Source organism: Stegastes partitus, unplaced genomic scaffold (assembly GCF_000690725.1).
Source record: "Stegastes partitus isolate 25-593 unplaced genomic scaffold, Stegastes_partitus-1.0.2 Scaffold804, whole genome shotgun sequence".
Classification (NCBI taxonomy): Eukaryota; Metazoa; Chordata; class Actinopteri; family Pomacentridae; genus Stegastes; species Stegastes partitus.
In genome coordinates, this window is record NW_007578535.1 from 155,665 (window position 1) to 183,649 (window position 27,985).

The 27,985-nt window shown below is 40.5% G+C and overlaps 2 protein-coding genes across 2 annotated transcripts in view; one reads left to right on the forward strand and one right to left on the reverse strand.

Annotated features, from left to right (window-relative positions):
- Nucleotides 1-1,844, forward strand: part of LOC103365030 (calcineurin B homologous protein 3-like) — a 10,711-nt gene extending 8,867 nt beyond the window's left edge. The window contains exons 6-8 of the mRNA XM_008292359.1: nucleotides 694-801; nucleotides 884-931; nucleotides 1,022-1,844. Of these exons, the coding sequence (XP_008290581.1) occupies nucleotides 694-801; nucleotides 884-931; nucleotides 1,022-1,114 (249 nt within the window). The 3' untranslated portion in view covers nucleotides 1,115-1,844. The remainder of the gene's footprint in view (nucleotides 1-693; nucleotides 802-883; nucleotides 932-1,021) is intronic.
- On the reverse strand, nucleotides 1,845-27,975 carry fbxw8 (F-box and WD repeat domain containing 8). The gene is made up of 11 exons (XM_008292358.1): nucleotides 27,517-27,975; nucleotides 27,331-27,435; nucleotides 25,418-25,582; nucleotides 24,976-25,064; nucleotides 20,885-21,042; nucleotides 20,492-20,688; nucleotides 19,454-19,672; nucleotides 8,821-8,948; nucleotides 4,084-4,257; nucleotides 3,581-3,697; nucleotides 1,845-2,358 (listed from the first exon to the last, which is right to left on the reverse strand). The coding sequence occupies exons 1-11, from the start codon at nucleotides 27,973-27,975 to the stop codon at nucleotides 2,193-2,195; spliced, it is 1,977 nt and encodes a 658-aa protein (XP_008290580.1). The 3' UTR covers nucleotides 1,845-2,192.
- Between the last annotated feature and the right edge of the window lie 10 nt (nucleotides 27,976-27,985).

Below are 27,985 nucleotides of genomic sequence, written 5' to 3' on the forward strand. Positions count from 1 at the left end.
GCAAACAAGGTTCACAGTCAAGCTTTTGTCATTCATTTTAATAAAATAGTTTTGAACCAGCCCTGAGTAAATACACTGCAAATAATCTGGGACTTGCCAATATTTAAAATCTTGTTTTTTTAGACACGATAGATAATTTGGCTTGTTTTAGAAGTTATTTACTCATTTATAATCGTTGATTTTACAGTACAATCTTAAAATGAGCATTAAAAATCTTATTTCAAGATTTATGAAGTAAAACTTACTTGCTGCGTGGACAGATAATTTCACTAGTTTTAGGTCATTTCCTTCTCAAATTTAATGTTTATATCTTGTATTTGGCCTGTGTGTGGTCAGTAAATCTTACATAAGTTAGGCCTTACAGTTAAAAAAATATGTAAAATGTGTGTTGACAGTTCGTCTGCTCCTCCTGCTGCCAGAAATAATGACTTTAAATCTGGAAGGTGCTTGTGTCTCTGTTAACGTAACACCGTCAAATGAGAGCATATCGACCAACCGGAGACTACAACTCTACTGATAATCAGAACCAGCTGATGACACAAACAAAACAATACTTGAAATGTTAAAACGTTTCTTACCGTCCATGGAAACTGTCCCCGTGTCACGTTGTCTCATGTGTGTCTCCAAGACTGATGCAGTTTAAGGCCCAGTGAGGATTTAAAGATTGTTAATGTTGTTCTGCTCTCATCCAAGGTAGTAGAGGAGCTTCTGTCAAAGAGCGGAGCCATCGGCCAGGAGGCTGCCAAGGCCATAGCAGATGCTGCCATGTTGGAGGTGGCGAGCACAAATGTGCCCCACATGGTAACAGAACTCACCAACACTGAACCGTTCAAATAAATTCCCCCAGTAGCAGCAAAGTAACGCAGTCATTTTATCGTTCCAGGCCCCAGATGATTTCTATGAAGGAATTACATTTGAGCATTTTGAACAGGTTTGTCCCTTCTCCATCTTCCACTCCTTAAATAAAATCTGAATATAATTAGTCGCTTACATATAACTGCGTTTTGCTATCTGCCCGCAGATTTTAAAAGGCCTGGAAATGGAGTCGAGGATGCACATTCGCTTTTTGGATGTGGACACGACGACAATGCGCTGTGGGAAATCAACCTCTTGAAAGAGCTGTTTTTGTAAAGAAATGTTTATGTTGCTGCTGTTTTTAGCAGAACCTCACCAGTCCTTAAAAGGAATGAAACCAAATCTCTTTTGATATGCACTAATATATTTTTAGACGAGAGGGAACTAATTCTAGACTGAACACTATAATGTAAGTACATTTTTATATGAATTATTACGACTGTATGCTGCTCGTGCAATTGAAGACTTGACTAGACGCTGTCAGTTTCTTTCTATAGTTCTTAAGCTTAAAAAAAAAAAATCAGTTTCAGAATGTTGTCTGCTCAGTTTTCAATGTTTGTGATGCTAAAAGCAGCTGGTGCCACATATTTCAAACAGATTCATTTCCCGACACCTCTTACTTCTAATGTAACCTCCAACTATCACTGTGTTCTCCAGTTTTTCTACAAATTCCCAGCATGCAATATGAAGGATTCTTTGTGCTTCGGTGGAAAGGTTCACATGTTTGATGCAGTCGGTCATGCTCAGTGGCTACTCTGGCACTCATGGGTCGTCTATCATGGCTAACATCCAAAAGCACAAGACTGCATGCGCATACCATTCCTCTGCAGCTCCAGAATAGTTCCACATTTCATTTGTGTGTAACCAGCCACTGCTGCTCCGCCATGAAGATCCACTATTATTTGAACACTAGCAAATCAATCAGACACTTTAGTAACTTTTCACTGAATTACTTAAATGAACAAAATAAATGTGAGACATAAAACAAATGCATGTGTAAGATTTTTTTTTTTAAAGGACACTACTTAAAAAATGCATTCAGAAGAATTCAGAAGAAACATTTTCATGGCTGTGATTGAATGAATTGAATCCAGGAATCTAAAACAGAAATAATTTACAGTAATGGTTCACAAGGCTGTGCAACATCTGGGCAGCTGAATTCAACACTGTAAATTACAAATACCTATACAGCAGTTACAGATTCCAAAGCCTTGATCAGCATGATGAAAGGAAAGTAATTAAATAAAAGGATACAGTTTGGAGAATCAAACTGGTGAATGTTTCCACTGTCCTTTCACTTGCACAGTGAGTCCATTTGCAGTTTGCACAACCGAGCATCAGCGTGACGAATGGGAAGCGGACAGCCTGTCGTACGGCACCGCCAGGCTGATGTTGTAGTTGTAGCCGTGTGACTCGGTGTAGTCGGACCTGCAGATGGGCAGGATGTGGTCCTGTGACAGCGAGTCCTCGGAGAAGTCGTAGTGGCAGATCACGCCTCTGTGTCTGAAGTATAAAAAACGGTTATATCAGTAACAACAGCAGAGATCTTGATTATTTAACTTTCTAGAAAGTTTAAGCATGGAAAAGACAAATTACATTAATAGTGATGAGAGATGATGCACTGCAATGTAAAGGTCACATGTGGTGAACAGACATTCTATTGTGTTCTTTAAAACTTGGAGGTGTAAAAAAAAGTCTACCACACCTATTTACTTCTCTCCTGCTGTCTGTGCTCACATACACTGCATCAGAGTAAAGCCAAATTCACAATAAAGCTTCTTATTTACATATTTTTCTGCTGCTAGTGTGAGATAGTCACTGAAACCCAGCCACTGCAGCTCTGCACACCTAAAATACTGGTTTTACAACCTCAGCACTGTCCAACAAAGTCACCACTCGTTATTTAAAAGCAACAGCTGTGCTACGTATTTGGCCGTATTCGTCAAATGCTTGCAAAGACAGAAAGTCAGAAGCTGTAGAAAGTCCTGGTCTCGCACTCGAAATGACATGCATGTTGTGCGATCACAGATGCAAAGAGAGTCTTCTTTCTGAAGGAGGCGTGAGCAGCAGCACCTCAGCTGCATTTAAAGCTCTGGACACTGAATCTGTCCATTAAGAACAGGACTATAATAGTGACAGTGAAGCGGGCCACCTTTGTGTATTTTGAGCTGAAAAATTGAGAGAAGCGTTCTGGAGAAATGAAACTTTGATTAATTTGCTAAAAAAAAAATGGGCACAATATGGGGCCTTTAAAAGAAGATTTCAACTTATTTGCAGCAGATGGTTTGTTCAGAGTCTGCTACAGCTCCAAAGTTGTTAAAATCCACCTACCAGCACCCCAAAACATCACTAATACCACATTACATTGAATTGTGTTTTATAGCCTGTATCAAAACCACATGGCAAACACTGTTGACTAAATGAAGTCACGTTGGTTTTTCTACAGATAAAACTAACAAGACATAATGTGCAGATGTTGTTACCTTTTGCCACACTACCTGTTTCTAGTCATTTCTAAACAAATCCAAAAAGGCTGCTTTTTACAGACATGAAAGTAGTATCAGCCGTTTCCTAATGTAAACTTAAGACTCTTAAAAGGTAGAAGTTGAAAGGTGCAGATGAGTGGTGAAGTTCACGGAGTATTTCTGACTCCTATCAACTTGTGGGAGGTGGACGTGCAGAAGGTTAAAAAAAGAAAAAAGAAGTGTGGGAGGAGGATCGTGACCTGCGATGAGCTGTAAGGTCATCGTCTGTGATGCAGGCGCCCCGCGGCGACTTGTCATCGGGGATGTTGGCTGTTACCAGGGTGCTGGTGTTGAAGCGAACGTGTCTTACAGGATGCCTGCAGAAACGAAAAACAACACCTACAGTATTAAATATAGAAATCACAATATTGCGTATGTGTTGCTTTTACTCGCTCTACTACATCGAAAAAGTCACCAATTCAGGGTCTTTTTTTTTTAAATCAGTGAACTGCATAGAGCTGTATAAATTGACATTTTTACTTAATTAGAACCTGGAGGTGTGGCGCTCAACTGATTCCAAATTACAGCCTAAATGCATCTGCTAACACAAATCAGGAGGAACACGTCTACGAAGCCATGGAATAAACGTATTCACAGCTTAATTAACTCGGATGTCAAACGTGTAGCAACAACAGATGTGTCATCTTTGAAAACCACATTTATCCTGTGACACTTTGTAAATCTCTTGAGGCAGAAGTCCCACCTGTTGTGCATCTCCCACAGCTTGGCTCCCATCCTCATCTCCCAAACGCACACCAAGCCCTCGCCTCCGCCGCTCACGATCTTCCAGTCGTCCGCCTGCACCGAGGTGACGCCCAGGTGGTGGGCGTACAGGGACGCCACGGAGGAGCCGGCTCTGAGGTCAAACACCCGGACCCTGAGGAAGAGAAACTGTGCTGTTTACCTTGTCATGAAACTGCACTTAAGTAGTCAAGAAACATTTGTTTAAAGTTGTTGTAATGCAACAGATTACACTGGCTTTTATTTAGACATGCAGCACGTTAAAGTGTTTGTGTGAGACTCCTGACTGAGTACAATAGAATCAGTCACTTCCAGTGAAGCATTTGGTCATTTTGAATTTCACTTCCTGCTAACAGAGGCGGAGATTTAAAACCAAGACTGCACAAGAGAGAACAGTTTGTGAAAGGGTGCATTCATTTACAGACAAAGGACACTATTCTCACTTTTTTTTTTGAAGGAAGCGCAGCAAGAGCAGCACGAGAAACTTTCCAACAGCATCCAGCCAAGAGCCCAAAGACAAATACAAACCGAAGCAGATGTGCTATTGCAAACTTAAGTTCCAGCCTTATTTGGCCGCGAATGTAGCCACGTATCTCATTATTTCAATCACCAAACTCAGATTACAAACACTTCTAGTGGGGGAAAAAAAAACCCAATAGTAATAATTAAAAACATGAAACACAGATAGAAACCCAAATTAAATAAATGTGCAACAGATGCTACGTTAGGGAGGCTTACAATGATCAATTATGGTACAAAAAGAGAATAAAATGATAGAATTTAGAGCAAACCAAGGAGCTGAAAATAACATTTAAGCCTGAAATAAGTGATTAACAGATGCAAAAGTGCAGATGGAAAGAAAGTGTTGGAATTACTGCAAAAAGACTGAAAATAGATTCAAATTAAAATGATAAATGTATCAATGCTTTGTCAGAATATACCTCTATAGTGTGCATTATTACATGCAGCAAATATATGATGAATAAACAATTCAAACAACCATCATCTGCTTATAATCCTGCTGTGCATATCTCAAAGCAAAGAAAACGATTTTCCTGATCTCATTGAAAACGCTACTGAAGCAGAAAACCTCTTAACCTGAATTGCCACTTTAACAAAAACTGATTTAAATGCATTTTGTGCTTTTAGATTCAATGTTCTTATTATTTTTTTACCCACATTTTTTACTTTACTAAACATTCTGATTTGTATATTTTGCTTTCTAACCCTTTCAAAGAGCATCTCATTAATTCTGCTTTGAAATAAGTGTTTTTTTTTAAAAGAAGCTTTTATGATATCATGATAATTATTGTGATTATTATTCATTTTAAAGTGCTAGTCTTTATGGTGAATAAAAGGAAATAGGAGCTGATTTTTTGCTTGGTGGGTTTCATCAGCAACAGAGGCCCAGGGGACCTGCAGCTCCATCTGTTGTCATTGTGGCTTTATTGCAGCTGAAAGCATCCAGGACATGACTCCATCCAGGCACAACCTTCTTCCAAGACTTCATTACCATAATCAAATTCACTTTGGGGACTCAGACAGATTTCATTTCCACTTCCAAAACTTTTTAAAAGAATCAGGCCTAAATGGTTAAATGGGCACTGCGGGCTTGTTGTGTGCAGTTAGTTTTGCCCGTTTAGTGGCATTACGTGATGGAAGCACACGTTTAAACAATGAGGAGCGAGCATTACTGGCAGACCGCAGGGAACCATAAATCTCGTGCTGGAGGCGGCTCCGTCTTCAGTGAACTGTCACTGGCCAGACTCTTCTTCATTAATCAAGAGGAGCTCGGCCTAATAAGAGAAGTGTGGGAGAGGCTCAGATAACTCCCCAACAGCTATTTTCCTCGAGCTAGAGTAAGACATTAATCATTAGACCCTGAGGATGATGTCTGAGTCAGTTTTGCAGTTTAACTTGAGTTGGATTTTCTATACAAATATATACCTTCGAGACTGAGGAGAACAAATTATCGTGCAGTTTTACAACGACTGCAGCCTGTGTGTTAAGATCTAGTCTTTCTATTCCCAGATCAGCTCTTCTTCCCTTTTACATCAAATAAATTGCAAGACAAAGGTTGTGTTGTCTGCGTAATGCTATCATGTCAGGTCTGAATATGAATGAACTTGTGTAATAACCCACATATCGTGCAACTAAATACGACAGAAAGTGTCATTAGTGGAGTCCAATAGGCAATTATGCGTTTTAGAAAACAGTACGTAAGAAAGCAGAAATAACTTAGAAATGACATTTTTTAATGTGAAGTGCTGTTGTTGATGTCTAATAGTCTTGGTAGGAACAGCAGCTTGCTTCATTCTTTCAGAAAGACTGATCACAGAAGAAAGTTAGAGATACGACTTCAGGACATTGAGCTGTTAGAAATTAAGTGTAATAGCATTTGTGTTTGGCAGTGATAGTAACGTTACATGCTACAGGTATTTACTCATTAGCCAAGTATTTGTCAAAGTTCAACTTTTGACCTGATGGTCGAGTTCCAAGTTATTAAAACATGCAAAACATGAAAGTCTAAAGTAACAAATTTACCTAGAAAGCAATGTAATGTTAGATATTTTGTTCAAAAACAGAAATTTCAACTTTGTTTTGAAAAAATAAGGGATTACAAAAGTAGGTAAGATGCATCCTTAATGGTGTTAAATGCACACATCATGTTTTTGTTAGTTCAGTAGCTGCTAACCAGCTAACCCCAGCCCATCCTGTCTCATGTTTCTCTACCTGCAAGGTGAGCAGTCTTCTGGGTCTTCTATGTTATTTGGCTGATTTTTCATTGAGTCCACCATCTTGGACTGGAACGGCAGTCTACTATCTAATCACAGCGAACTTGATGTTCTTCTCTGCAGCCTTGTTGAGCTTCCTGCAGCAGCACATGAAGCATTTTTCCACCTGCTGCAGGTTCTGGTTGGGTTTACCATCCTTTTCCCAATGGATCTCTCCATTGAGAGAGATTGAGAGAGCAAAACAAGGACTACTGGGGAAAGCTCCAGTCCAAGATGGTGGATTTGGAGTCTGGAGGATGAGAGACTCACTGGGGAGGAAGCTGAATGACACTGGGGATCACCACAACGTCAACCTACAATATTTGTCGCACCTGAAGTCCGATCCATCCAATAAATCTCAAAGATATCTTACAGTATAGGTGATGTGTTACTGCTGATAAATGTACAAAATTACTCGGATTCATTTACTGGAAACCTCAAATGTTTGGACTAAATTTCATAAAGAAAACTCTATTAGTAGTTAAGATACCACCAAGGTGGAGGAATGACCAAACTACACACTGGTATTACAGTTCATAGAGCCATCCTGCAACAAAAGAACAAAAAAAACAATCTTGTAGTAAGTTCTTAAAGTTAAGTCCAATCCAAGATGTCCGCAAAGTGGTCTCAAGGCCATTCTGCATAATCACAAGCAGCTACAGGTATGATGCTCATTATTTCATCCCTTTTTCATGCTGTATCCAACTCTGCTCTTTGCCCATATCGCTCCCGTTTACACATAACGTGGCGTCTTTCCCGACAGCCCTTATCTGGACCCCTCATTTGCTCCTTGGATCTCGCGAAAAACAGAGGGACAAAACTCATTTGGACAAAAAAGAAGGGATGCATTAGGCATTGGCCTTAAGCCACCCTGTCGAGGGGCCAAGATTTGCCGACTGTCCCTCAGCCTCCCTCCCCATTTCCATTTGTCCTCGACTGTGTGCTGCATCAGCTGGGGCCAAAGTGGAAGAGCCAAGCTGGTGTGTGCCCCTCTCTGGACCGAATCTGATCAGAAGGCAAAGACCGAGAGTAAAGCACTGAATTCTTCTTTCAAAAATTGCTTTTGAAATATTTCGACCACAATAAAACAAAGTGGAATCCTTCACAAAGCATCCTTAACAGAGCATTTTTTTTTTTTTTTGTCTTTGTACGAGTGCTAGAAGTCAGAACGAGTAAGAAGATGGGAAAACAACAAAACAGAACCTAAACAATATGATGTGGTCTGTCTTTCGCTGTAAGCCAACTACTTAACAGCCAGATGGATTCGGTGCTGAATAGAAACAGCGGGGGCAGCTTTGGACGAAGACACGCCAGGGATTTTTCCTTTCCTGCCAGCTCATGCACCGCAGCATCCGCTAACAAGTGCAGAATAGATGAGAATGGCTCTTTTATGTGTCTTTTCCTCAACTGGAGAGCCAGGTTAGCAATGTGGCAAGTGTGTGCACGTGCATGGATGCCGATGTGTGTGTGTGTGTGTGTGTGTGTGTTGCCGGATGGAATCAAGGAAGCCAGGTTTTTCTTCCTTTATAACATCCTCCAGGTTATGGAGGAGACAGAGAAAGAGGAGCAACATTTCTATTTAAGACAAAGAACAAAACATCTCTCTCAAAAGTAATTCAATGCCTGTCTCTCTCCTTTTTTTCACCGAGCTTTCGAGAAGCTTTGTTTTTCAAGGCAACAGTTTGTCTGTGAAGTGTGAATAATGCACAAATTAAATAGAGCCTTGTCTTCTCACACATTTTCTAAACACCTGTTCTCCACTTGAAGTAGCCTCAGCTTCTCAGCCTCCATCATCAGGTGTTTAACACACACACACACACACTCCGTTTAGCTGAAGTTCTTGCCTCAGTTTTCTGTCCTCGTACACTCTTTGTGTACTTTCAATCTGCATCAAAGTGTTTGTTTTTTGTTTTTTTTTGTCCTACCTTCTGTCTTTGTTTCCACACACCAACAGATGAGGGGGGCTGTCTCTCAGGTTGATGCAAGTGAAATCTCCCGGAGAGTTGCCGACACAAACCGTCGGTTTGCTCGTCTCCAGGCTGTACACGTGGATCTGGAAGTCAAGAACACACATCGGCATTTTGAGACATTAAAGTCGACCTCAAAGTCAAAATTCATAAGCTTCAACAATCGGTGGAATGTGCAGCTCTTTTTAGTTACTGTAAGACAAAGCAGCTAAAATAATCCTAAATGTACAACCAACAAGTTTTAGGGGCCAAACAGTTAAGCTGCTGAAAACGAGGCAGATGGGAAAAAGAAAACTTTTAACACAGGCAAGAAAGCCTGAATCACTAAAGAACGCGCTGTCAAGCAGAAGTTCATGTCTGGACTGTAGAATTAAAAGCTGTGACAAAGAATCTACAATCAAATGTTAAAAACAATGATTTTATGTAACAATGTAAAGTGAATGCAACTTTTCTAGTTATATCTTAACTCCTTGAAGTGACTGTAATTCATCCACTGTTGGTCAGATACAGGTATAAAGACTGAAGATTGTTCAAATTTAGCTTTTACCTCATATATACCAAGAACCCCCATTAAATCCCGTTCACTGGTGTTAACCTAAAGAGCTGCTAAACTACCTTTTGCTGTTATTTAACAACGAAAATAAAGATCTTTTCTCTTTAGCATCCCACTTCAATCATTTATTTAATCCTTTAAAATTCACCTTTGTGTATCAAAGTTATTTTTTTAAACATCTTTGCCATTAAAAGAAATCCCTTCTTGCCTTAAAATGGCTACGGTGTAACTCTATACTATTGCTTCTCTAGATTTTAAGGATCTATGGAGTCCCCACCTCTCTCTCCACTCACCTCTTCCCACTCGCTTAAGCTCAAGCACACCAGCTCACCCATGCTTCTGCAAAACTAGTCGACACTACTCAATGGGAAGTTGGGACATTGCAGCTACTCAGCCATACGTTTGAACTAGAAAATGATTCTGAAGAGGAATAATGATGCAGAAAACCCCACCCTGCAAGTTCACACGATTTCTTCATTAGGTTTGTGACATATGAAATCCCTGAAGTATGAATCCATGTTTTTGAGAAGGTAGAGTTTTATCCAGCATATTCAAAAAAAAAAAAAAAATAAATCACGTGGGCATATTATCAAGGTACAATCATGTTCATCAGAGGGGAGTGTTTAAATCACTCAAATCAGTGCTCACCTTTAATTACAACTCTCCAGTTACAAGCTGGACCACAGACAGAAGACGCATCAAACCGCTTAAATCCAACAGATGGATATTCAAACCAATCCTGGTGCATTTCATCTTGGCTTGTCTCAGTTCATTGCACAACATAGTGCTGCACGTCCAGACATAACTATTAATAATACTGGATATTAGGCAGAAAAATACTGCAGTCAAGTACTGTACAACAGATAAATGGAACTATTATTTCCTTCCAGTGAGTTAAAAGCACAGCAGAAACTAAAGCACTCAAACTGGGAAAACAACAGCCTCGAGGCAAACTTCAATTACGGCCGGGGATGCGTTGCCTTTGGCTCGATGGCCGCCGTAAACTTTCTTCATAAAAAGTACAATGATGTCATCTGGAGCTGGCCTAATTGGTCAATTAGCGGCTGGTGTTTTCTCATCCAAACGAGGCAGGACAAACAGGATAACCGCCAGGCAAAATTGTCTTTGAATAATTAAATCGACAAAGAAATTAAAGCGAGGAGGGAGGGAGGGAGAGAAAGAGCCAAAAGGTAGGATGGAATAGAGAAAAGAGAGAGAGAGAAAGACGGATGGAGAGACAGCAGCAAAGATAAAGAAGTTTAAAGGAAGAGAGGGGGGAAAAAAAGAGGCATGATGTAAGCCTTGAGGAGGCGCCAACAGTTTTTGTGTGTCCCTTATTTGGGCCAAGCAGAGCTTTAATTGTGCACCACCTCGGGGCACAGCCCAAATCACACCGGACTTTGAAATGACAGCTTGATAGGATTTGGACAGCAGAAGAGAGGGGGGACGACGAACTGAGGAAGAAGGAAGGGGAGAGTGGAGGAGGGAGACGAGGAAACGAGGTTCAGCCTGCTGTTCTCAATGAATCACTGCAGATTCGGGAAGATATTTTCATTAAATATCTGCCCACTAAAATGAAGAAGCGTCGCCGAGGGAGGCAAAAGGAGCCGTTTTGCGATAATACTGCGGACTGTTAGGAGAGAGCAGCGGCGTGTTTTGGGGGAAGAATAACCGTGAGCATGACTGTAGAGGAGCTGTTAGGTTAATGCACTCGCTGGAGCTCCAGAGAGGCTTGCAAACAAAAGAAACCCTAATGGTGGCTTGTACTGGGGAGGGGGGGGTGTTAATGTAATTACTCTCCGTGCTTTTAGAAAGATGAAAAATGTAATAATTATCACTGCACCTTAGAGAAAACCTTTAATGTCGCCTGCATTGTTGAGCCGCATTTGGCAGAATTTGGTTTGGCCTTTAATGAATCTTAAATCTCATATCATAGAGCAGGAGCGGGAAATCGTGTGCCATGGAGGGCCAACTATCTGCAGGCTTTCACTCCAACAAAACAAGCCACCAGCTGACTTCACTGATGGATGCTCTGTGAGGTAGAGGGGGAGGAACTCGCCACTGAAGTTACCTGCTGAGATGAGTGGTTCTACTGGAAACATGCAGACTGCTGGCTCCCCTACATGCACCACCATTCCCCTGTCCATCCCCGTCTTGCACAAACACCCACATCTAAAATAAATATGGACTCAGAGCGACGTTTGGTTTAGACACCATGTGGACAAACAGAGATTTGCACATTGGACCAGATGTATGATAATTGTAGGTTTTGTGGTTTCATGGCAATCTGTGTTTCCAAATCATCCCACTGGACGCAGCAGAATCTGGAACTTGCACCATACACAGAAGACAATGCTCAAGTCCTGAAGAGCACTTTCTAATGATTGTACTTCATGTTTCTTTTTGAGGCACACAACCCCTATTTTATTTGAGCTGCTGTATAGAGGGTTGCATGCAGTCGAGTTGGACTTCTCATTTTGCACATGAATGAAAAAACTGAGCAGTGCTTTGTGGTTGTGTCCAAACATACTAAAAAACAAAGAGCAGAAACCAATCGAAGCAGCTGCCCCACATAATAGTTTTTCCTCAATAGCCCCGGGAACATCTTGAAGGTGCAAATAAGTACATAAGAGTGTTGCAGACTGGACAGGGGGCATTTGCCTTGTAGGGTAACGGTCACATAGTGGTTGGTTGGTTCCTTAAACTCATCCTGCTATTAAGAAAGTCAATTAAATCCATTCTTTATAACACTGGGGAGTAGGTATTTGCTGTTCCAACATGTGGCGTCTCTAGAACAGAACGGACGCCATGAAACAACCAAGAATGCATCACACTGGAAATGAAAATGGGCAGATCAAGTATGGGGTCATAGATCAGAAATCACAAGTCAACCACAAGTGTGTCCACAATTCTACATTTGCGACATCTAGAGATGTCATCGACTTGTGGATTGTTGCCCCACTCGTCCGGCGGGGCTTGGTGAAACTGGTGGACGTTTTAGGGGACAGGATTCAGCCATCATACACGTCAATCCAGAGTTTTCTGAAATAAATTCTCAGACAACAAATGCATCTATGACTACACCCTGTTCTGACCTGCCAGCATCCAGCAAACAGTCTATGTCTGTCTTTCCTTTGGCATTATGTCACTTGAATAGAGCTGCATTTTAAGGTGGCCTTTTATATTCACTGGTCAAATGAGTGTCTGTGTACTGGTCCCGCTATCTGATCATTGTCTGACTGGGGTGTGGAATGACTCAGTGATTGAGAATTTGTCACCAGTTAAACGTCGAATCGGTCATGGCAGATGTCCGCCTTGGCCTCAGTCTGCTGTTTCTTTCCGTTAAAGAGGAGTTTGTTCTTTCCACTGTTGTCAAAGTGCTAGCTCAAAGGTAACCTTTTGGAAACGTTTACCAGTCTGTACAGTAAATTTATGAATCAGTCTGGACGACAATCTCGAAACGACTACAACTAGAAAACAACGGAAGAAAATGTAGAAAGAAAGATGTCTTGACAGATATAATAATGTGGAACCGTAAAGGTGTTCTTGGGGTTTCTTGAGCATTATATAAGAATTAGGTTTGATGCAAATAAGTTACACTGCACTCCTGTTGTTGTTAGACATTATTCTAAGGTTTGGGGTTTCTTTCTTTTTCATTTTGTGTGATTCCTTTTCTATTTTTTTTTGCCCTAATGGTCTGGTGGCATGTCTGATATAAATCAATAAGTGCCTTGAGACATCATATATTGGCACTACATAAATAAAACGGAAATAACAGGAGATCTTTCACTGTTTCTCCGAGGCAGAAATGACAATTTGCGCATTGCATTTATGCTTTTTTTCACTGTAGGTCTCTGACAGGGTGATGGCCAGAAGGCACCACCTGACGTGGTTTTGCAAGGTAAATTTTTATCGACACTCTCCAATCTCTGTTGTGCAGGTCTTTGTGAGAAGCGACAAGTTCAAAGCTTAAATGTCAAATTTAACTTCAGCACGTGTTTTTTTAATTTTTTTATTCAAATTATGCTCTCATAGGAATTGGCAAAAACAAGAAATGCAAGCTAGTTCACGCCATTGTGCACTCACAAATGAGCTTTTACTAAGTTATCTGAATAACACTGCTAAGCAAAAACCCAAAAAGTTGTTTTAGATCAGTCCATGAGGTCACAGACTAACATTTTGACAGTATTTCCACCCATACTGAAGCAATGAAACTGATATCTAACATGCCATTTTCATGTTTTTTAGCATTTAGGAATCTCATCTCCACCTGTAGGCCTTGACTCATTCTGCAACCTCTGCTTTATTCACCTAATATTCATTTACACATGTGACTAAAACCTGAGCTCTGCTGTAGGGGGTTGCTTTAGGACCGTCTAGGATTCTCCTGAGTTAATCATCCTGATGCCTACCCTGCTCTGTGATAACAACTCTATCCACGTTCCTACTGTCCGTCAATACATCTATAAAGCCTATAAAGCACTCAGCCTTGCTTCCATCCACCCAACCAGCCCTTTGAACTGTAGGCAATGAGTAGATGACAGGTTTTCCGACAGCACTTGTGCTCTGTGGTAGATCCACCGCAGCGGACGGATAGTTTGCCAGTGCAGATGCCAGCTCGTATTGAATGCAGAGCCACGAGCTGGGCGGACGCCTGGGTGTCCCTGGTCCACTGGCAAGAAGAAGGCAAGTAGTAATGAGGATCTGGAGACTGGCGTCGACCCCACACACATGCGCAAACCCCCGCGGACCACACCGACAGAAACGAGGAAGGGTGAGAGAAAAGCGGCGAGCTGAACAATAATAGAGGCCGAGGTGTGAGAAATAATCTTCAACATCATCAACACAAAGCGGCTTTTGTGCTCCAAAGCCCGTGTTTTTTTTCTTCTTCGCAAAACCGCAGCGAAGTCAACGATCACCGCTGAATCAAATTAACAAAAATGTAGCAGTGTGGTTCGGTTCAGCTAAGTCAAGATGCTGTGAATTAAAATGTTTCACTCCTCTGCGCGAAAAAAGGTGTGAGATGACTTCCTCGGATGCCACCTCCATGCATCTTGACAGATTTTAATGAAGCATATGTTTCCTTACTGAAGGCAGTACAGCCAAATCATGCTTTGTCTTCTTCGCAGTACGAAATTGATAACAAAAGCGTGACAAGAGTGACAGACAAGATAATTAAATCTGTAAGATATTTTAATTAGGAAGTATGGCATAATTTGAATGGGCGCTTTTGCTTTGCTCGCTATGGAAACAAGAAAAGTTTGCCTCTTAACTGCAAGCAGAATGAATCAAAGCTGTAATGTAGTGCCCTAATAGGAAAGGAGCTGCTGCCTTTCATTCTTAGACAAGCTTCAAATTTGGATTTTAAATTAACGAGTGTGCAGAAGCAACTGTACATTAACATAAATGTATAACATATTAGTAGAAATACAGACTGCACTAATGAGATCATCCTCCATTTATTGAGATAAAACATTAATTACGATGGCAAGTTATCACAACTTTAACTATCAATTGAGCGAGGTACGTTTATTCCAATTACTGATGAACCATGTTGTCTGTAAGAAAAATGCTCAGCTTCTTTAATCTTAGAAATATGTGCCACTATAAACTGAATTTGAATCCTTTGTATCTGAATTTGCATTGCTCAAATTTGAGTAATTGTATTAAAAAATATCTGAATTCAAAGTGGAAAATGTAAAACTGTATTTATTAGACTGAAATTGAATTCAGTTGCTCTGCAATAGTATTTGATTTTCATTGAAAATCTTTGTACACTTCCACATTGGCACTAGGTTTTGAATTCATCCTCAATTTTGTAATTTAAATTCAATGTTTTACAAAATCATTTAGGCTGAGCAGTTCAAATTTAGATATAAATGACTTGACTACAGTTTTAGTGGCACATATTTCTGCCCATATGAATGTGTGTCTCAGTAAATTGAATTTGAGCAATTTTAAATTTTGAATATGGAAGTATAGAGTCAAACATAACATCCTCACATTGCTGCCCAATCATTCATCTAAAACCCAAAGAGAATCGGCTTGAAGTAATAGAAAATGGAGAGAGAGAGAAAAATCAACAAATTCTAACACTGGAAAAGCCAGAATTAAATATCTAATAAATGAAAATAGTAAATCAAATACAGTAAATCCACTAACATAGTGTCAAGCCACACTACAGGTCCAAGCTTGACAAGCCTGACAGTTTTCAAATTACAAAAAAAAAAAAAAGCATTTCTCTCTTCTACTTCTCTTTGGTACAATATCAACACATTCTGTGAATTATGAACATTTTGTACTTTCTTGTGCAATATTGATTTTTCTACATATATTAGCATATGTGCTATGTCATGATTATATTTCTACTTACAACCTGTGCAATGTAGATAGTAATCTGTGCAATAGTAATACTGTATTTGAATATTTGTGTTCATGAAAGAATCCGTGCAACACCACTGATATGTGAAATACTGTTATTTCTAGAACTAGTACTTGTGTATATTTTGGGTAATTTTTATTTTTGTATTAAATTCCTTAAATGTTTGCTGCTGCAACACTGCAAATTTCCCCACAGTGAAATTAATAAAGGCTTATCTTATCTTATCTTATCTTATCTTATCTCATCCAAACCTCAAAGTCTGCGTCAACCTAACTACATGTTTTTTTTCCCCCCCGAGTTTCACAATTGTTTAAATGGACAAAAAAAAAAAGAAAAAAAGAGAGAGCAGCAGAGCACATGTTTGCCTTCACATCTCCCAAACGCATCTTTGTTCCATCCTGAAGTCGGACCTCACTGCTAGTCTCCTTTTGCTCCACTGTGTGGTGCTTTAGTGCTGCCGCTGAATGAGCGCTGCAGCGTTCCAGCTGTGCTTTTCTAGTCAGGATGATGTCAGTCGCAGCAGACTTTGCCAAAAACCTGTCAATCACAAAGCGACTGCTGCACCAGCTACCTCTCCGCCACTGGCATCTGCTCCTCGAAGAAAAGTAATCTTTGAATTCGTTTTGAAGCAGCTTACTTTAGCGTTTGTTATCCATCAACAGCGGGGGAACAAAATACGTCTTGATGAAGTGAACTCGAGAGCATAATGACTGCTGACTAGCTGCCCATTGATCCCAGTAGAATAGTTGGTCTCTTGGCTCTTTGTGCTTTCTAAGTAAAGGCTTAAGAGTCAATTAAATGCACGGGGGCCTTAGAAACAGTATTATTAGTCGCAAACAGATGCAGGTAAAGCAACAACACTTCATCTAAGTACACTTAAAGACTGCAGTAATTAGGAGCAGAGGCCCGAGGAGGGTTTGTCGCTATTTAAGCTACCTATTTGTACTATAAACAAATCCCCTACAGGTACCTGACATTCATTTCTAAGGGGACTCGAGGGGTCCAAGGGGACGCAAAGTAGTAGCGATCACACTGCCAAGAGACCCGGCTCACACTGACGCACACGAACAAACATGTTGGCAAAGCATCGAAGATTCTCATCGGTTGAGAGCAGATCATATTTTTAAATGTTAACAACATGAAAAGTGGGCTCCACGCATCAAAAGGAAGAGGCATCTTTTTTTTTTCCCTCCCCGAAGAGTTTAATTCGTTTAGGAGGACGAGGTATTTCAGCGAGTGATTAAGCCCATCGTGGCCTAACGCCAAAACCTTTGTCCTCGCTGCTTTTTCCTCCCTCAATGAGCCGCGTTTGCACGAGACAACGCGCGTCGTTCCATTTGGGAGAAAAACCACATTATTTACCGCGTACCAACTTCCCATTTTTTTTCATTATGCACCTGTTGAGAGCATGAGTGACCTTGTTAACTCTAATGGAAACCTTTCATTCCAATTTGGGAGGTCAAGGTAGTGATTTTTTTTTCCAAACACATGTAAAAATCCAGCTGCAGAGTTGCGAGGCTTTGCAATCTAGTCGGCTTTTTATTTGTCTTTCACAGAGGTTTCAAATCCCAAACCTTGATACAGCTCCATCTATTCCATTAACACACATACACTAGATGGTGATTCCATATACATCCTGGAGTGCTTTTCATAACGGACTGGATAATCAATATCAGTATGTGAATCAAATAACATTATAAGACAACACTGCACTCGAGCAACATGAACTTTTTGTTTCTTATTAAAGTGCTGCGTGACTCAACAGATAAGCTGCAAGTTTGTCATTACAACACTGTAGCAGGATAGTTACTGTAGGATCTTGGTTCCATTTAAAGAAAAATCTAAAAGTCTAGATCAGGGGTGTGGAATCCTGGTCCTCAAGGGTCGTAATCCTGCATGTTTTAGATGTTTCTCTCTTCCAACACACCTGATTCAAATGATCAGGATCGTTATCAGGCTTCTGCAGAGCTTGATGATGAGCTGATCATTTGAATCAGGTGTGCTGGAAGAGGGAAACATCTAAAACATGCAGGATTGCGGCCCTCGAGGACCAGGATTGGACACCCCTGGTCTAGATAGTGTTTTTTTATATATACTAGAAGACAAACGAGTCACGTAAGCAGGCTTTCTGTATTGTTGTTATTGTTCAAATTCAGTTTTTGGTTTAAACGTGCAGCTGAATTACTCTGATAGTACAACTTGCCATTGTGTAACGCAGAATAGGTTGACAGTGTTTGAGTGAGCTGGTGTGCTCGAGCTGCCAGCAGGCTTCAAGCTGATAATCATCAAAACTTCTAAACATGTAACTTTGCTACATGTGAATGAGCATTTTTGGGGGGAGTTTAATCAACTGCTGGAGAGAAAACTTTAATTAGCTAATTTTGCTTTTAACAAATCTGCTAAAATGGCGCATTATGAGGAATTCATTCATGATCATTACGGTTTCTTTGCTTCCCATACCGGTGATCTAAATTCTGAATTCCACTCTGGCTGCGTCTTCTAAGCAAAACACAATGACGGAAAGAGATGTCAGTTTGCGAGCTCTCTGCCTGCTCAGTAAAAGGTGTGAGATGTAAATACTACAGTGCAATTTATTCTGCTGGATTTGCAAGTGGTTAACTCAGAGTGTATCGGGCTGCATATTAGAAAAATCAAAATATGTTGCAATATTTTTGTTTGTAATGTGTTCAATTAATCTTCTGAATTAACCTTCCTACAATGATCAGGGTTATTTTGTGCAGGAGTGCATCTGCAACAAAAATAATTTAAAAGCTATTTAGAACCTTTTCTCAAATGGTATAACACTGACAAAGGCGATCTATATACATTTAGATCTGTATTTGCATTCATCACACAGAGCTTTGTGTTGCTGATTTAAATGGTCAAACAAACGACATGACGATAAACTACCCCTAAGTACCTGTTTTTGCCGAACATCATCCTTTCTGTGTCTTTTTGCAAGCAAATCTTAATTTTCAGCGTTTTTTCTACTCTTTCACACTTGTTTTGCTGTTCACGCGTGGAGCCTGCATGTCAACATATCTTGTGTCTCAGAAACAAAGTTTGAACAAAACTCTATGTCTCAAAAAAACCCTTCAATCAGAGGAAATCCTATTTGATCACAGAGCTTCTATTGTAGGTTATTCATGGAAAAAGACAACTGTGTGAGTGTTTGCATTAACCAGTAAAGGAAGTTGTAGAAAGAGACATTTAAAGTCATTTGTCTAACTTCACATTGCAATTCCTGCAACGCAATTATTGTGCACAAAACAGTGTCGATGCTGAAATGACATATTGTGCCGTCCTAATCAAAGCTGAGGTGCAAATTAAGATATATTAGAATAGATGGGGATATTAACCTTTTCATTACCATTTCAGCATAATCAGTTTAAAGCCTCCGCGTTAAAAGCTCCCTTCTTTTCAATGCACCGCACCCAAACACCACGAAAAGAGGGATCAAGTTTGTACCATTCTTAGCAAAATACTAAAACCTATCAGTTCTGCAGAAAATTGTTGATTAGACTCAAATGTTGTACCTGGCTGTTCAAGAGACATTTATTAATGTCAGTGCAACTTCTGCAGCCAGTGTTACTCTTTGTTCAGTTTGTGTAAAACATCAACCCTCATTTTGAGATGCACAGAGAAGCTGAGCCCACCTTGTTGCCTCCGTCGTGCATGGCCCAGCCTGAGCGCTTCACCCCGAACGCGACCTGGGAGTCGGAGGCATCCAGGCAGGTAACAGGATGACCGTAGACTGAGTGGAGAGTCCGCGGCTTCTCCTCCCGGGGGTCCAACAGGTAAACCGTCTCCCCCGCCGCCAGAGCAGCCAGCGGCCACTGCTGCTCCCTGCCAGGTACCACAGCCACACTGTCTACCTGGCAGACGGGACAAAATGACGGCACAGTTTACCTGTACAGTAACTTCAACGAGGATTTAACTCCATGTTTAACACATTTGTAATATTTAACCTGAATTCAAAATGAACTGTGGTTTAAAAAGTAAAATGGTTTTGATGAAGTCATACTGAACAATTTACTATAATGATCACGATCAATTAATTGGACAGTATGTAAAAGATAAAAATGTATAATGTATAGTTTTCCGACTATATACATAGTATACAGCTAATTGATTATTTTTATTTTTTTTTTAAATTAAAAAAAAATACAAAATTCTCTTAGATCCTTTATTTATTTACCTATTTCCACATTTAGTTTATTTATTTAATATTACTGCTATTCTTATTATTTTTAACCTTGTGTTTGTGGCTCTATTTTATTTATTCATTTTTTTTTGTATTCCACTTGTTTGTTGTTTTTAAATCTGGTATTGTTGTATTGATTTATTTTGAAAATCTTTTTATGATGTTTTACCATAATTGTCCACTTTTGCCTCCCTGGTCTTTCTCCTTCTGTTTGCACTGACCGGCCTTTTGTTATTCAGCGGTCTTCCTGAGTATCCTTTTCTTTTTTGTAACCTCTGTTTTTACAAGGTGCTATACAAATAAAGTTATTAATATCATAAAATATGTCATGTTGCAGTTTGACTTCTTTACATTTTTTGTTTTGTGTGATCACGAGTCCCAAAACCCCACTGATATAAATCTGAGAAAAGCCGACAATCACAATCTATTAATTAACACGATAACACATCAGTATGAGGCATTTTTCATACGAATGAACTGCCTGACTCACGGCCTTGGGTAGATGAGCCTGGCAGGCCGTCCTCCAGTAGCCGCAGTCACTGGCACGGTCCAGCCGGACGTCCGATCCGGAGGCAGAGAGCAGGACGGGGCTGTCGGGGCTCAGGGCCAGAGCCTGGATCCTTCCCGGGCTCTGGTAGTGGTGGATGGGCTCCCCGCCCGTCTCTGTGCTCCACAGGTCGACACAACCTATACGCATACACAGAGCTTCATAGCTGCACTGACTTCAGTACGAGGATGTGCAGAAAATACTCCTAATCAGATAGGCAGCCTGATTTGACAGACTCAGAAACTTCAAAATATTGTAATTTTCTGAGGATTTAGTGCTGATTGTGAAGCTTTACTTTTACCAAGAGGTGGCCAAAGTTTACACACACACACTTACCGTCTTCATACGCAGCAGCAGCCAGCGCGCCGTTGACCTGGACGTGACTGACGTGTGGCCTCGGGTCCGTGTTCACAGACAGACTGTTGGCCTTCAGGTACGAGGCCGCCGAGTCCCAGTGCAGCGTGTCCCACAGCCTCACATCACCAGACGTGTACCTTCAGGGGAAACAGGGGAATATTTCGTTTCAAACAAAAAGTCTGACGAGTCCAGCAACAGAGCTGTAGCCCAGTTTTTCATCCCAGGCTGAGAAGTTTCTCTCTTCAAGAATACCTGACGTCACCCTCTCACCACTGAATCATTTCCCCTCTCACACTTTCCTCCTTTACTCACTCGGACTTGTTATTTTGTTTTCTAATATCTTTGTTACGTGATCTTTTCGAGGATTACATTGGTGTTGTTTGGGCGAAACAACACCAATGTTGTTTTCGCACGCAGCGTATCAATTACTTTTAATGTAATAAACCACGGAGCTCTTGAACGCTCATTATTATCATTGCTGAAAACAAATAATATCATCGATAGGAGCAGGTCTGTAAATGAGAATTACTGGTTAATCAGCTGGTCTGCATTCTGTAATCATATAATGAAGAAAATAAACAAATGATCATGTTTAAAAAGCTGTAACCAAAGCTCATTTTTGAGTCATTTTTGCATTCTGAATTACTTGAACAATTATTTTTCTGCATTTTTTTTCAACTATTTTTTATTTTTTTGCCTGCTTATTTAACAAATCATCACAAAATTCATCAACAACAAGTGACCAAGAGTTAAGTAATTGTTCAAACAAACAAGATATTTTCTCCGCTACGAGGACTTGCTGCTTTTCTCAGTTATACATCAATGTGAAACGACTATTTTGGGGTTTTGCATGGTTAGTTGGCAAAACAAGACGTGTGAAAGTGATGCTTTGGGCACCAGGAAACTGTGATGGGGTATTTTTTTAAAATTTTTATTCAACATTTAGAGGCAAAATGATTGAACTGGGAAAAGAATGACCCGATTTAACTGGGAAGAACTGTTAGCTGTCTTACACCTGAGATGAAGACAAAGCTGAAAACAACCCTTCTGCTGACCTTTCATTTAGTACAAGAAGAAACAAAAAGCATTCTTGTTTTATTTGCATGAGGCAAACCAGCAGGAACCTCCTACGACATCCATCACAGCATGCAGCGTAGAACCGCATCGTGCTAATGGATTATTGATCTTCAATTACAACATGCAGAACCTTAAAAGTTCCATTTTATCCAACAATGCTGCTTCAAACAGACAGCAAAGTGACTCTTTTTGTTGTTGCGCAGCCTCACCTCGTCTCATCCCTCAGCCCTGCCTTCATCAACAAAGTCAACCCCCTCACAAGCTTCTGTTCTGTTCTGCTCACAGCCCCCTTCCTCTGCTTCGCTTTTCCACCCAGAGTCAATGAGTTCGCACCGCGGGAGAGACGACAAACTGCCAGAGTTGCCACCTCCACAGATACCATCATGTCTGAGCAAGTATCCGCCTGTGTGTGTCACACAGTAACAGCAAGTTTGACAGAGGGTGTACATGTGTGCACCCGTCTGTGTGTGTGCGACTGGCTTTTCAAGGTTCTGGCAGGAAGGAAGCGACGGGAATACACACCAAACTCACCGCAACGCCACCCCTATCGACAGGAAGGTGACGCTGAAGCACGTCCAAGTGAATTCATCCAAACTTTTACGTGCAGGAAAGTTGGCGCGCAGATTAACTGCACATCCTCAGCAGATCTGGCCTTTATGTCACTGTGTGACTCCAAGAGTTGTCGTCGGCTTAATGACACCGTTGCCTTTTAAGTGCCAAATCTCATTGCACTGGTTTTTCTAATAAGATTTCACGGATGCAATTGAATCATTCTCGATCACTCTTAACTGCCATTGATTGTAGATAAACAAATCCGAGTACTTTCACTTAGCAGAATGACCCTTTAAATACCAATAATGGGGAAAGTATTGACACTGTGAGTTTGTTAATAGCAGTAGTACAAAAAGAAGGATTTAAGAGTACGTGCAAGGAGTTTTAACTCAAGCCAGACTGTTTTGGTTCTGCATGTCCCACATCTGCTGATATTAAGCGATGCAAACATGCCGCCTGCTCCGATGGGACTCTGTAGGACTGAGGGGAATCGGATCACATCACTCCCTGGGGACGCTGCACATCTCCCTGTGAGTCTATCAGATCTCTGTGGGCCCTCACAATCTATCACTGTCCCAGCCCGGCTATGTCAAGCCAGAGTTACTTCATTTAACATGCAATTCATGCACTCTTCCGACGCTGTCATTAGCAGCGAAAAATGTGCAAAAATGTCACAGTTTGAATGAGTGAACTGAAAACTGGACTGCAATATGAACAAAATTAACTATTAGGAGGTGGGAATCAAAGAGTAACCTAATTAAGTAAGGCTGGGAGATATAGCTGAAAAACTTATGACTATAAAATGTGTCATTTCAGTAAATATCGGCAGTTATTGATCCTTTTTATTTTTATTTTTAATAAACACCTGCATCGCGAACTTTAATTCCAATTAAACTACTTTGTTTTGTAATCAAAGTGCACAGGTGATGATCTTGATGTCGACACACGCAAATAAATAAATGTACTAAATAAACATAAATGGATGATCTCAGCTTGACACATGGCGAATAAAATTAACTTTGAAGCAAATTGAGTTCAATGAGAGCACTGACAAGATGTAACACATGAACGAAGGTAAAAACTTGACTGAACCTAAAAAATTAAAACGTTGCACAATGTTGACAGTGATTTGTAACCAGGCGGCTGCAGACTAGCAAGCCTCGGGAAACCTGCACAGAAGCCAACTGGGACAAAGATGGAGGTCAAAGGGGCTCCATGATCACCATATGAGCCAGGGAGGGAGCAAACTTTGCATTTTTGTTATGTGCCTTCATGCTGATTTGCATATGATGCATTTAAGGGAAACTATCAAATGTTCTTGATTCTAAATGAAGTGTCTTTCTTCGCCACATATTGCTGTCTTTTATTTTGCCCAGCCCTACTGTCTCCATTTATTACGCACGACAACAGTGGCATCACGATACAGAGATTCTACAAAACTCAATATATTGCAAGACAATCAATATGATGCCTCCCAACATCTGGGCAACTGAAGAAGAAAACATAAAAGCAGGAGTTATGTATTTATTGTGATGTCAGTGTGCGTGTATATTTATCATTATTCGTCAATCCTAATGAATTTAATTAATTAATTCTCTGATTTGTTTCCCCTGCTGTCTGTGTGGTTTTCTTCTTCAAAGTTTCTTTACTACAGGCTAGTTAACCTAGTTCAGTTCACCCTTATTCATTTGAGAAGTGCCATTGCAAGTAGTCATGACTCTGCTAAGTCAAATCGGTCGGGGGAATCCATCCAGAGTGCCTATTAGCTTAACATAATATCAGTGTTTGTGCGCCAGTGTAGTGAGGTCACAGTTTCCATTTTTAACATAATATGTAAACAATACTGGCCCTAAAAATCCACCACCAGTCAGACTCAAACTTGGCTTGGAAATGCTTCTTGCATATAAAATTTGTCCATGTTTCCCTCTACAAATCAAAGATCACATGATTTGTAAACATTCAGAAGTGTTACTCCAACACTATTTACCAAAAGCTCCCCTTACATTTGTCATTCTTCAGGTTCCTTACTAGAAAATAAAAATCCACTTTCCTAAAACATCTAAAAAAAATTATGTTGGTGCCACATTTTTCTTGCTAGCCACATTGTTTCTCATGTTATTTACCTAATTATTTTTTTTTTTCCCCCCTAAAACATCCCACATCTGCACCTGTGAGAAACTCCAGATGCATAATTCCTAAGAAGGATCAACCCCACTGTAAAAGCCTGGCTGTCAATCACTGTGGAATTGGTTCCGTCAGCGGTGAACGCCCAGTAATAAATCTAAAAATTTATATCCACGATTTATCTTCCGGCGAGACTTATATGAGAAAATAAATATAGACCGAGAAATTAACTGAGAGAATATGAGCAGCCAAAGTCACAGTTGACATTCATACACATCGGATGTCAGAAGTGACCTGCAGTCGTCCTTGAAACTCACCCGGCCAAGACGAAGTTGTCGCAGGAGCTGACGTCACACAGCACCTTCCCCAACTCGAACTGCAGCTGGCTGATGGATCCCACTCGGTTCTGCATGAAAAACGCTGTTTAGCTGAAAACTTTGTCCAACATATTAGTGACATGAGGTTAATATTTGCAAATCTAACCCTGGCTTAGCTATTTATTATAGGTCGGCTTTAAAAATTAACATCTTTCTTGTTTTTCTTAATAAATAGAGAAAGAATTCCCATCTTTGCCTGCCATTGTGTAAAAAAATCCCATTTTTATTGCTGTTGTACAATATTAAATTAGAGTTACAACCACAGATGAGAGACATCTTGATCTCTTGTAAACTCACGCTGATGTCTAGCGATGTAAATTGAACACCAGACAAACCCTTGGACAGATATGTGTCTTCTGAGACATCAACAGTTCAAGCCCACCTTCCAGTTGGAGCTCACGGTCTTGGCTGAATTCCTGCAGTCTCGCAGCGTGCTCTTCCAGCAGGGGGAGTCGGACACGCTGGCGTCCTGATGGTAGCCCTCCCCGGTGCACATCTTGAACCACAGAACGCTGTCCTCGGCGAGGACTCTCCATGCCCTGCTCACCTGGGAGGAGATTGGACAGCGTGAACGAAGGATTGAGTCAGCATACATTAAGAGACTGCATCACTTATTTGTGCTTAACGAGCCCGGCTGTCTGCCAAATGGACTCCACGAGCTGCTGCAAGAAACGTAATTTACTAATCTGGACCAAATTAAGTCACGTAAGACTTTAAAGCAGCCTGCAGCAATTCAGCACTTTAAGGGGAGAAGCGTAATGTATCTGCAATGTCAGGACTTCACCAAAATCAATGAGTCTTACACAGTGTGATTTCTTTAAATACGAGTCATTTTTTTCATTGCTCGGTTGCAACTTTGCTCCTCTTTGAGACAGTTTAATACGTCGTTTTATCTGAAGACTAAGATTTCTTGTCTTTGCTCGAGCCTCCAGATCGTTAAGCGTCCACTGACCACGCTGAAACAATACTGACATTAGCTAACAGTCTGAAGTCGTGGCTCAGCTTGTGAAAAATGTGTATAATCAAGTAGTAAATAGTTGCATCTTCTCCCCACTGGTTGTACATGTAAGTGAGATACGAATAGGAAGGATTTTTTCTTCTTAGTGTTGCATTTGAATAATTTTAAAGGCCTTTTATCTAAATCATATAGTCATTGTATTTTTGTTGTTGTTGTTTTTTAAAGGGATCCCTCACACATCTCTACTTAGAAGCAGTCCACAACAAATAAACAATTTCCTTATGTTTAGTGCATCGACATGCGGGTTCCACGTGTGCACAGCGAAATGAGCAAGGAACAGGAGAGCAACACTTAAAAGGAAGATTTGATTGCAAAAGCAAACAAACAAACAAAAAGCATCAATTGCATGGACATATTTCACCTGCAGTCAGTGTTTTCTAGTCGTTGCCCCTCAATGAGGCAACACAACTAACTTGTCAGAAGAATTAAATCAGCGACACAAAGCTCGACCACGAGTGCAAAGCTATGGAGTTACTATCTTTAATCAAGTGCACGGTCTTTCAGTTTGATAGGATTATTTGTTCATATAACTCTCAGATTTTGTAATGAAATCCATCATCATCAGGTGCAAATCATTTTGGTAGAAAGTTGAAAAGCAATAAGACATAAACTCAGGTACAATATTGCAAATAAAATAAGGAAGCTAAAACAGAACTAGTATGGAAAAGTAAAAAGTAATGCTGGCAATGACACCAAGGTAATAAGTGATGTGACATGATAATAAAATATTGCACACGAAAAATTAAATACTACAATTATTCTTGTATTCTCAATGCAGATGCACTACAATGTCCCCTTAATCATTCTAGCACCAGTAACATTTTCCAAATCCAGTTATTCCAAGTCTCCTGTATAAGTGTTTGTTTTTACATATTGCAGAAAAACTAAGTATTGTAATGTTTTTTTTTCCCACTATCATACAGTCTTGGTCCTCAACAAATCAAAAAAAAATCCTCACGTTTGAGTATTATGACTACAATTTGCAAGTTTTTAACGAAGCTATTAAGTCTTTTTTTAATTAAAGTATAAACTAAGGATCTGTCTTTAAAGCCTGAGTGCTACAGAAAGCACTGAGATGGTAAAAAGCGTTACAGACTTTGATTTTGTCATGAGATTTGTTGACAACAAGACAAAAATATGTTGCCATCCTTATGTTTTATTCATCCGGTGGCCTCTCTGGTTCATTTTGGAGCCCATTTGGAGAGATGAAACCTAATATTTTACGCGTATACAAGTTAATTTCTGTGCAGCAGAGTGTCATTACGTATAAAGCTCACCTGGGCACACCGGCCTAGTTCAGTGCAGTTGAGGTATTGGAAAATCTTCAAGGCCAACTCGTAAGGCAACTCGATGTCAAAGAAGGGAATGTCATTGACTTCATTCTGCAAACCAAAGAATTACAACAGACATTACATACAGACTTATTCCTGCGATGACCTATATTTCCATCCTTCTCCTCGTACCAGATCCTGAATGAGTTGATCCACCAGCTCTTCTTTCTTCACTTTCCTCTGAGGCCGCTGCTGCTGCTGCAGAGATGCACTGCAGACATCTGTCATGCTCTGATAATGTCTCTTTCTCCTGGTTCTCTCCTCCTGAATCCTGTCCAGCAGAGGACTGGTCCTACCGTCCAGCAAACCGCGTGCAATGGACACATACTGAGGCTGATCCTCGTCGGTCTGTGCTGCTGCAGCTTGTCCTGCTCCTCCACCAACACACGCTTCATCCTCAGCGCAAACACCTTCTTCTGAAATGGAAGAACTACAGGCCTTGTTGTTTCTTTTCAAGTTTTTTCTTCCTGACTGACCAGGAAGATCCCAAGATGAGGCAGAATCACCAACAAGTGGCGGCTTGTCTTCTTTTTTACACGTTAACTCTTTTTTCCAACGCTCCCTGAACGCAGCAAGCTCGTTTTCTGCCATGTTTTTCTTT